The 12,190-nt window shown below is 35.7% G+C and overlaps 1 protein-coding gene across 1 annotated transcript; it reads left to right on the plus strand.

The window, feature by feature from the left end:
- Positions 1 to 3,293: 3,293 nt before the first annotated feature.
- Positions 3,294 to 4,706, plus strand: LOC143563624 (uncharacterized). The gene has a single exon (XM_077051118.1). It carries the CDS (start codon positions 3,294 to 3,296, stop codon positions 4,665 to 4,667), a length of 1,374 nt encoding a protein of 457 aa, XP_076907233.1. The 3' UTR covers positions 4,668 to 4,706.
- The last annotated feature ends 7,484 nt before the right edge of the window (positions 4,707 to 12,190 follow it).

The following is a 12,190-nucleotide window of genomic DNA, read 5'->3' on the forward strand; positions in this document are numbered from 1 at the left end:
CTACTAAACAAGTAAATGATTTTTGAATTATCATCCAGCTGCACACTTGATATATAATATTTAACTTCTTACTTGACTCATTCTAATTCTTGCTACCATCACAATCTAACTTAGGGTTACTTTATGATAACTTTTGTTAAGTCCCAACGAGGCAAAACCGTAAAACTGAACAAGACGTTCGATTTGGTTTTCCTTTTAAACCAAATTCATTCTAAATTAAACTCAAGTGACTTTTTAAAAAGTTTTCTTTAAAATCCTATTACAAATGTTCTTTATTTGTGTGTTGTTGTGTGCAGGTCTATCACATACATGTAATATGCCATATTACAAATATATGACATGCCATAATTACATATGTGTGAATGTGTAATATATCACATTACATAAATGTCTTATCACTTATGTCATATTACACGATATGCCAAAAAAAACATATATGAGATGCAATAACTTAAATAAATTTGTATGACATATATTTAATACTAGTTTCAACACAATTAATTATTTTTCTATATGTATTAACATTGTAGTTAAGTTAAAAATAATATTTTTTATACAATTATGAACATTATAAAATAACGAGGGAAATAACGAGTACGATGATGATGATGATGATGATAAAATAACATTGCTATACGTATCTACATCTTACCCTCCTCAGACCCTACCATAGCATTGCTGTTGGTGGGATATACTGAGTACGATGATGATGATGATGATAAAATAACGAGGGAACTTGATAAACGTCAACAATACCGACATTTTTTTGCCCTATAAATAACAAAAAAAATATTAATTATAAACGATTTAGCGTAAGATTTTCAGTTTTTTTACGTTTAGGAAAACTTATTAATTAATCAGTCCCGTATGTAAGCATTAAAATGTTAAGAAAATAAAAGTATTTCAAAAAGTAACGACGAGCCTGCCAGCTTTTTAAACTTATCGAGTAATCCCCGAGCACACACCTAACAGGTCTAAACCAATCAGATATGTGACACGATTTTACAATTAACGATAAAGAAATATAATTAATTAATTAATGGGAAAATAAATGTTGACCATGAGATGAAAACAACTAAATAAACTCTCATGTTTACACATGCCCACACACCTTATTTTTAGTACGTACTTTTTACATTCATTCATGCATGTAATTCTCATCATACAAATACAACAACTAGTGGAAACAGTCTTTAGAGTCTGTTTTTAATCTTTGATTTGTTCTTCAGTTTTTTTTAATTATGGAATTCATTTCCTTTCTTTTTGGGTCTGATCTTGAACTCACCAATTAAATCTCTCACTTGGTAATTAATTTATTTAATTCCCATAATTTAATTCAAATCAAATCAAATCAAACCCTTGTTGTAGTTTTTTTTGTGTTTCTTGATTTTGTGTCTCCAGAAGATGATTGATGATAACTTGCTTACAAGAGAAGCTTCAGAAAATGTAGTAAGTGTGTACATCTTTTTTCTTTTTATTTTTTTTTAGTCTAGGGGTGTAAACGAGCCGAACTTGACATCGACTAAAGCTAGAGCTTGGTTATTGAGTCGCCTTTTCAAGCTCAAGCTTGGATCAGGCTTGGCTAGTTTATTATTATTAATTAACTAATTTAAATACATTTCTAATTATCTTTTGAGAAAAACTTTAAATGAGACTGAGCTTGTATTGAGCTCTTGTGCGGTACCTTAAACATGAGAGCTTGAGTTTGGCTCGTTTCAAGCTCTTTTTCTAAAGCTTGAGTTCGGATTTGAGTTCGGATTTGAGTCGTATTTTTTTTCTAAAGCTTGGGTTCTAAAGCTCGGCTCGTTTATTGTTTATTAATTAATTTATATTCATTTTTAATTATTTTTTACACAGTTTGAGAAAAACTGTAAATGGGCCTAAGCTCGGACCGAGCTTGTGTGCAGGACCTTAAACAATCCAAAGCTCGGATCGAGCTTAGCTGTGTAGTTAAACTAATACGTAGACGAGCCAAATTCGACCTCGACTAGGCTCAAGTTCGGCTCGTTTCAACCTTTTTTTCTAAAGCTTGGGCTTGGCTGGTCAGTCATTTTTTCAAGCTCAAGCTTGCATTAGGCTCGTCTAGTTTATTATATATTAATTTATTAATATGCATAATAAATTATTTTTTATATTTTGAGAAAAAACTTTAAACAAGCCTAGGCTTGGATTGAGCTCGTGTGCAGGACCTTAAACACGAGAGCTCGAGTTCGGCTCGTGAATCGTTTTTTCGAGCACAAGCTCGGCTAGTTTGTTATGTGTCAATTAATTTATATGCATTTTTAAGTATTTTTATACATTTTGAGAAAAACTTTATATGGCCTAAGTTTGGATCGAGCTCGGCTGTGCAGTGAAACTAACACACAGAAGTTCAAACAAGTTAAAACTTAAAAATATAATAGTTGGCGAGCCTAAACGTTCCTCCCTTACAAGGATCAAGTTCAGGCACGATAACTAAACGAGCTTTATTTGAGGCTCAGCTCGGGTTCGACTCGTTTATTATTTATTAATTAATTTATAAACACTTTTGATATTTTTTTATATATATTGAGAAGAACAGTAAATCTACATTGGCTCGTTTTAAGCTCTTTTTCTAAAGCTAAAGCTTGACTCGTGAATCGTTTTTTCAAGCTCAAGCTCGAACTAATACGTAGACAAGGGTACATGCACCGATCAGCCGGTGTCCCGATGATTGAGTGCTATGTGCCTTATGTCCAAGGCTTGATGCAAAACTACTATCGAGCCGGGGGTCTCACCGGAAGCAGCCTCTTTATCCTTATGGGGTAGAGGTAAGGCTGTCTACATCTTACCCTCCTCAGACCCTACCATAGCTTTGCTATTGGTGGGATATACTGAGTACGATGATGATGATGATATACATTTTTAATTATTTTTATGTATATTGAGAAAAAACTTTAAACGAGCCAAAGCTCGGATTGAGCTCGGCTGTGCAGTGAAACTAATACGCAGAAGTCCAAACGAGTAAAAAACTTAAAAAATATATTAGGCTCGGTAAGGCTCGACGAGCCTAAACGATCTTCCCATATAAGGCTTGAGCTCAGGCTCAATAACTAAACGAGCTTTATTTGAGGCTTGGGCTCAGTATGGCTCGGATCGTTTAGAGCTTGTTTTTTTTATCCGGTCTCGAGTAGCTTGAGAGCCACTCGGCTCGTTTGCACTCCTATTCTATGCATACATACATATATTTATATATACATATCAATTGTGTACTGTATCACTGTTTGATTCTTGCAGTTTCGATGGGGTAATAATCGAGTTTCGGGTTTGTATTGATGGAAGAAGATCAAGATGAACTAAGATTTGTTTGTAGGCTTTGTGATAAGAAGTACCCAAGTGGGAAGTCTTTAGGAGGACACATGAGGTCTCATGTTATTGCTGCTGCGGCTGCAGCCGCCACGAACTCATCCGAGTCAGAAGAGAATGGAATGGACAACGGGAATGGGAATGAGAATCTGAATTCTTACGGGTTAAGAGAGAACCCGAAAAAGACATGGAGAGCGGCCGACTCGTCAACTTTCCCATTCCCAAATGAGAGGATTTGTAAACAATGTGGCAAAGGGTTTCAATCTTTAAAAGCTTTATGTGGTCATATGGCTTGTCATTCGGATAAAGATCGAAACTTTAAAGATTATGATCATTCTTGGACAAGTGAGAATCTTGATCACGACGAAAAGGTGGTTACCGAGAGCTATAATTATTCGGATGTTGAAGAGCCCGAGTTGAGTCAAGACCCGACGCGTGTCACAAGATCCAAGTCCAAAAGGTACATGAAAGTTGTGGTGAAACCGTATTCGTTAAATTATAATTACGCGTCGTCTTCGGTTTCTGAAATTGATGAGCTTGATCAAGAAGAGGTAGCCATGGTTTTGATGATGTTATCCAAGGATTCGAGCAACTGGGCCGGTGTTAATTCGGTTAATTCGGTTGTGGAAACGTCAGACAATAATTCTGCTGATTTGGAGATAAAGTCGGCTGCAACCGACACGAAATGCAGTAAGAAAATAACCGGTTTAGATGCTGCTGAGAGTTTTGAGTATCAGAATGGGAATCAGACACCTAAAGTTGCGGAAACTGACACGTTTTCGATCGAGGAATGGCTTAGAAATGATAGATACAAGAAGTCAAAACTATCATATGAGGAAAAACTTGAAATAAAAAGGGACTTGTTTAACGAGATCGCGTATCGTGAATCGTTAAGGAAGAGAACGCGTTTTGATGATGAATCGTATAACCCTGAGGTGGAACGCGATGGTTCGAGTAATAAGAAAAGAAACAAGTATGAATGTTTAAATTGTAACAAGATTTTCACTTCATTTCAAGGGCTTGGAGGGCATAGACCATGTCACAAAAGGAATAATACTAATACTTTCGGGTCGAAAACCGACAATGGTGAAAACGGTTTAGAAGGTGAATTTGCACCTACGCGAAAGGCGAAATATGATATCAAAATAAAGGCGAAAAAGAGCAAAGGGCACGAGTGCCCGATTTGTTTTAGGATGTTTAAGTCAGGGCAAGCTTTAGGAGGTCACAAAAGGTCTCATTTTCTTAACCGTGGTGGAATCGATCATTTCGCAGGTATGGAACACGAGGGCCCGTCGTGTTCGGATATGATTGATCTTAATCTCCCTGCTCCAGAAGAGGACTAGAGTCAAAGGGGTCAACGAGCCAGCCCGGTAAAAAGTTAAAAAAAAATGTTATCTTGGTTTTTTTTTTTTTTTGGCATATTTCTCATGGTATCAATTAGAAAGGTTAAACTTGATTTTTTTTTTCTATCTTTTAGTTTCTTTCCATTACATTTTGCTGGCTTTCTTGAAAACATGTTAAAATTTCAAGATTTCTTTAAATTAATGTTTAGTTTATTCATAATCTTGTGATGTTTTTTTTTGCTTTAGTGTTGCAATGATTTCATGTTTGTGGTTATTTTTGTGTAGAGAGCCAACAGGCAGGAGTCTCTTAGTTTCTTGTAGTTGTTTAGTGGAACTCTTCAATAAAATGACTTTTTTGGACCATCAATGCTAAGAACAAGTGTTGCGGTCCCGCAACCCCCCACCCCCACCCCACGTTACTCAGATGGCTCTCCAAGGAGATTTTACCCTTGGAGGCTTGGAGCCATTAAACGAGTTTACCTGGCATGGGGTCCCCCTATAACAGCACAACACTCAGTCTAATTATGTTTGGAGATTTTGCTCTTGGCGCCACTGAAGGGTTAAAATCGTCCCTTTTCATGCCATCAGGCATCAGCCATATCAACGTCACGTAGACACGGGCTTTTATAGTTTTCATGTTTAGTGGTTGAAACCCATTTTTAATGATTAAATATTGTTTAAATTAATTAAATAAAATAAAGAAAGACATATGATTGGTCCATTCACCAATCCTTTTGCCCCAACACTGACGTGGTAAAAACATGCATGTCAAAAGTTGATCGAAAACACCCATATACGTGGTTGCGTTTAGGCATTTTGAAAAAAAAAGGGTCGGTGGGTGGGTGGGTGGGGTTGTGGGCGGGGGGAGTCCATGTTTAACTTTCTGACAACTCATTTTTACGAGTGACTCACTGACTTGACTTATTTACATCCCTAATAAGTAGCATGTTTAACTTTCTGACAACTCATTTTTACGAGTGACTCACTGACTTGACTTATTTACATCCCTAATAAGTAGTAACAATTGAACTTGTTGAAAACAATGTATTTCATAAAAATAGTAGGCTTATAAGTTTAAGTTTTAATCTGGTAAAAATATTGGTTTGAAATAAACACTTTCATATAGTTTGACAAATTAACTCATTTAGGGCATGTTTGAGATTGAGTTTGAAAAATGCTTATTGGCTTATGTGCTTTTTTAAAAAGTCATTTTGAAAAGCCAGGATTTGAGACTTTTGGAAAACCGTTTTATAACAATTTTAAAAAGTTAAAATAAGAAAGTTTTTGATGATTGCCAACACATTTAACATATTTGAGTGTACATTATACATATTTGCTCCGGCTTGCCAACTTATGTATATATAATGCAATTGTAGCTGGTTTTTTTGTGTAAATTAATTAAATGTACATTATATGTATGTTTGAGATTTAAAATATTGTTGAATTTGTTGTGTTTTGTTGTATATACTTTACATGTCATGTTCATTTTATCAAAGAAATTTTTGGTCGAAAAATACAACGGTAGAAAACTAAGATTTTTATAAAATTTTAACTTTCCTATACACTTTTTTCCCGGTACACTTTTAATATTATTCCGTAATTAACTTTATCAGTATTAGACAATCTAGTTTTCAAAAACATTTAGATAATATAATAATATACGATAATTTTAAATTAGTTATAACTGTATAATAAACAAATGAATTAGTTTGTATATATCAAAATAATACTATTTTAAAAAAAAGTTAGGATTATCCATTAAATTAGTGTTACAATTATACTAGGAATATGACTCATAGTTATGGTCAAACACCGGTTATAAATACCCCTTTCACCTTCACCAATTCATACATTATCTTTCTCAAGAAATCTTAAAGCGTTAGGAAGATGGTGAACTTTTACAAGAAATTTGTTGTCTTGCTATTGTTACTCTTCCCTCTTGTTATCACCGCTGCCTCCACTAATTCGTTGGAAACCGCCGCCACCACCATCTTGAACCCGAAGCACATATATCATCCTTACTTAAAGTCGCACTTGGTCCATACTCGTCGGCTACTTCTACCACAACCGTCGTCGTTGCAAGATGAAATCGATCCAAGATATGGAGTTGCAAAAAGATTAGTCTCTTCTGGACCAAACCCAATTCACCATTGAAGGCTTCAAGTTCCCATTGCATTGATCCATGATTTTATAATTAGATTGTTTCTTTCCCTTTATTTAATCGGCATGTTTTATTTTACATGTTTTTATATTATTGTTGATTTTTGAATTGATGTAATTTTCCTATATGTTTCATATCTTGGTTGATAGCTTGTGAATTGACGTTATGTCCTATTAAAAATATTTGTTTTACTTTTAAGCAAACTTCAATTACTATATAGGTTTTACCACGTAAGATTGTAAGAATATCTCAATATTTTGCCTGTTTTAATAAAAAAATTGAAGTTTTAAGGACAAACCAAACTATAGAAATTTCAGTTAACAAAGTTAGGTTACAATTGTGATTAGTAAAGTTTATGTATATCGTTATAATTAGTTAGAAACTAATTGAAGCGTCGCGTTGTATTGACAATTGACAAACCATCACGACTGTTGTAAGGAGAATTCCAGCGGGTATAAATACCCATCGTAGACCACAATTGTAATCATATGTTCTTCACGAATCATAATATAAATTGTTTTCTTTTATTATACATGCTCCTGCCGGGCGCTTATGAAAAAATATTACGAGTAATGCTTTAGTACTTTACTGACGTTACAACAAGAATTAAATACATGTATCAAAACGAAATTGTAAATCTTTTTTATTATCCTCAACATTTTAATTATGGTTTCTCTTAAATGTTTCTTCACCAATTTCATTTCTGTGTCGTTTTCACAATTAACATTATTATTCTGGACATATAGATGTCTGAAATGGAATGCTTACAGTTTATGAATTTTAAATTTTATAACAGGTTTAGAATAGAAAATGGTTGAAAAAAAGATATAAAAAAACATTTTGGTCAAAAAGGCAAGCGGCAGCGAAAACGTTGCGATAATGCAGTCGCAAATCGGTAGCAAGTTGTAAACAACAAGCACGTCGCTAACAAAGTCGGTTGCAAAACAAGTCGAAAAATTCGCAAAAACAGTCACCAACAGCACAATATCACACATAGTTTTCAAGAAACTCATGTTAAATTATAAAACAAGGAAAAGACATATTTAACTTATGTAGAAGTGTTTTAATCATTTATTGTATCGTGGGGATCTTGAATACAATATGTTGGGAACTAGAAAATTTCAATTGTGAAGCGGGTTCGGTCCGGAAGGGACTAGCTGATTTGACACGCCGTATGTTGGATCAATTTCTTCTGGTGAAGATAGTTGTCGGTGTTGTGCCTGTGGTGGTGGCACAAGAAGTAGCCGACGAGGGTTGGAGATTGTGCTGATAGTGGTCATTGTGGCGGAATACTGATCATGGTAGTTAAGGGAAGTTTCCGGTGACTTGGTGGACGATGCGACGGTGATAAGGAGAGGGAAGAGTAGCAACACGGAAAAGGTCTTCATCTTCTTAAGACTTTGTTGGGAGAGATGAATATGGTTATGGTAACGGTAATGGTAATGGTAATGGTAATGGTAATGGTAATGAAGGGAATATTTATAGATTTAATGAGTCTTGTAACTAATTAATGATAAAACTTATATATTTAGAGTATTGTTCCTAATATTAATTAAGACATACATTAATACAGGTACAACTCCCCCTTAAGATATCATTTAATTTTACTTCAGTTTTGAGTTTTCACTTTCACATATATACGAGTTTGCTCGTTGCTTTTTATTTCCGCCTCACTTCGAACCTAGAATCCATGCCTTCGAACGATCTCGGAAACCATTTATGGTTATGGCAAAAATCAATGGCGACTAAGACTAAGTAGCAGGAAATGGTTTTTGCCAATAGGCGATTTTTGGAGAGATGGAAAAAGCTTAGGTTGCGTTTAGCATGCAGAAATGAGAGGTGGAATAAAAATATAAAATAGACCATTGTCAAGCTAAGCAGTTAATGCGGAAAAATATCGGATATCGGTCAATGACCGATATCTAAGATATCTTTTATCGCAGTGAGATATCGATGGGATATCGGTAATTTTAATATCATGTAAAATTCATATATATAGCAATTTAACACTAATAATTCAGTATAGTCTCGTACCATAACAAACTAACATTTTACAAATTGCAAAACACTAACAATTGTAGCAAGTAAGAATTGATTAAGACTTAAAACACTAGCATTAAACACTAAACGTTGATAATTAAGACTTAAAACAATGATATCGAGAATATCGGTGATATATCGGTCAAATATTAGTCCAATATCGGTCAATATCGTTGATATTATCGGTACCGATATTCTGAACTGATATTCTAATTTATATATCGCCAAGGGACCGATAACCGATATATATCGGTGATATATCGGCGATATCAACCGCATAGTTGTCAAGGAATGAAAAAAATGTTTTTGGTTGATTGATATAATGAAATGACTCATTCCATCTAAAATACCTCAAATCCATTCCATCCATCCCCGATTTTTTTTCATTTCATCTCCTCATTCACCCTACATCACCTCCACCACCCTTTCACCACCACTACAGCCGCCACCCACCACCACTAACCACTGGACACCATCGTCCCGCCATCACCACTACCGCTCTGCCCCACTGCACCATGTGTCACCGGCACAATCACCGGTCGCAACCACCACCACCGCCAATCATCGCCCACGCCAACCACCACCATCAACCACCACAACTGATGTCACCCGTCACCACCGCAAACCACCCACTACGAGCAATCACCACCATCGCCAACACCCACCACCGCCCTGCTATCAATACTACCGTCAACAACCACCATCATTACTCGCCATCGCCACACCATGTGTCACCACAAACCATAGTTACCGACTGCCACCACCAACCAACGACGATCACCGCTTGCCATCCACCACTGCCACCCACCACCATCACCGTCACTCGCCACCAATTTTATTTTATTTTATTCATTCATCTTTTCATGCCTTAGAAGCAACACGAAGTATAGATTTATTCCCATGTGAACCAAACAAAACAAGGGAGTGTTAATAATCCATTTAATTCCTTTGTCCATTCAATTACCCAGTCCATTCCATTTCCATCTTCATTCAATTATTCCATACCAAACAAACCATTAGGGTGTTTTTAACCAGTTTGACTAGATAATATATTGAAAGTTAAATAAATATTAGTAGACTTTTTTTTGAACTATAATTTTTTATAAACAACCAACACCCACAAAACACCAAGGTCACCAACACACTGCTGCCTCAACAACCAAGAGAGCAGCTGCAAGAATGGAAACAAACTACATGAAGTCAAAATTACACCAATTCGACCAATCTATCGATCTACGTTTTGGCCTATACTTGAACCATAGAAAACCCAACACTTTTATATCTCCAATTATATCTTCCACTTTGACCTCTTACCATCAAACACCTTTTCTTTTCTCGTTTTCCATATTCTCCAACAAGCAATAATAATCTCGTGAAACACCTGTTTTTCTATATCTCTAAGGTTGACAGTCTTGTGAAGCTCTAAAAGGTCGCAAACCCAAAAACCAAATATAGGAGGGACATTACACCCCGACTAATGTGCTCCCAAATAACCGCCGCCACACCACAACCCGTTGTTATGTGGCCCGTTGTCTCCCCCTCCACCTCGCACAAGGCACAAGTATTATCCAAAACCAAAATAATCCTTCATTCCAACTCCCTCCGAGTAAGTATTCTATCCATCTTGACCCTCCAAGCATGTATATAGCACTTCGCCAGAACCCATTTACTGTACCTTATCACATCATTGTTTCCAATTGTTTTTATTTTTCATAATCAAACCTTTAGCTGAGCTAACCAAGAATTCGCCCCTTTATCTCCTAGCCATTCCCACAAGTTTGGTTCGTCTCTCCACTAGGTCGCGACAATAAGCTAAAACTTTTCTCCCAATACCAACTCCACCCAAAGTTACATCTCTGTCTCCAAAATCTTTCTTTTCTCTACACTTTTTTGTTCTTTTCTAGTTTGCATAAGTTGGGGCAAGCTTCTTTCAGACTCCTATTACCCACCCAGTTATCACTCCAAAAACACATATTCTGACCGTCCCCTACCTTCCCATCTCAATTTATTTAACGCCTTAGCCACATTAAGCCACACAATAGATTTACCTTTCTTTCTTGGAACCACATCATGGTCTATAATCTGATTATGTATGGAGCAATGTTGTAAAAGTTGGTTTACAAGGCTCAGTACTCCCCTAGTACTCACTACAAGGTATGACACCGAGGGAAAGTTCTTTAACTCCGCCTAGTAATTAAGAATCGATCGAAGGTGGTCAACCTCAGCCATAATCACATTTAGTCGGTCAACTTGGGCCGATTCTGACTCAAAAAATAAAACACGATTCATATTTCTATAATATTAAAAAAAGAATATCACTTGTTTTTACTAATGATCAAATAATTTTAGAATAATTTAATATTTTAAAACGCATTTAGTTATTTATATTGATATTCACTTATTTTGTTATAAATATTAGCAAACTTATGATATTTAACATATATATAGTATCCAAAAGTTAATTTTTTTTATATTTACCATTTCCGAGTATTCCTCGGGTACTCCGAGTACACCCAACTGCCCAGTCGACCGCCTAGGGTCCGCCTAACGACTTTTGCAACTTTGGTATGGAGTCAACTACCGTTTTCCAATCCACATCTGTCCAACCCCACTTAGCCAACAACACATTCTCTTTAGGAATAACCACCCTCTCAAGCCACCCAAAGTATTTTTTGCACATTATTGGAACTGCCCCATTTAAATCTCTAGACTGTCCTTTCAAGATTTTCCACCATCTTACTCGGCACCTTGAAGAGAGAAAGATAATACACATATTATACCCTTCTACTCTAACAAATACATAAAACATACTAAACATACTTTCTACTAATGACACATTGACCCTTATATTTAGTTTAACTATCAATACCATACACATACCAATTAAGCGCATAGAGTGAATATCATTACATACGTGAGATGGTGTTAAGTGGTTTAATCGATTTAATACAAGTGGATACAAAGGAACAAGTGACCGATGTAGTGTGTAAAGTCAAGTTGTTGGGTATCTGCTCAAGTATTGCTCAAGTATGGGAAGGAAGAAGGTTGGTTTTAAGCGGGAATGTAAAAAACGTTGCAATACCAACACAAGGGGTCAAAAGAGTTTGTACGGGAAGTATAAGGGTGGTATAATAATCTCTAAGGAGCTGGTTGGAGGATATTAATAAAAGTCAAAAGGGAAGATCTTAATTAACTTAGGGTTAAATGGTTACAATATCGTTTAGCTTTAGATAATTAGTTTATTCGATTTTCGAATTCTAGTGTGAGTCTTAGTAGTAGTCATGTTGGGTTATATATACCACCATAATATTTGGTTTATTTG

This window comes from Bidens hawaiensis, unplaced genomic scaffold (assembly GCF_021521415.1).
Source record: "Bidens hawaiensis isolate Kalapana, Puna unplaced genomic scaffold, B.hawaiensis_p1.1 tig00021502_1, whole genome shotgun sequence".
Taxonomy (NCBI): Eukaryota; Viridiplantae; Streptophyta; class Magnoliopsida; order Asterales; family Asteraceae; genus Bidens; species Bidens hawaiensis.

Excerpts from the sequence above, each read along its gene's own strand:
- LOC143563624 (XM_077051118.1), top strand. The coding sequence starts at position 3,294 with ATGGAAGAAGATCAAGATGAACTAAGATTTGTTTGTAGGCTTTGTGAT.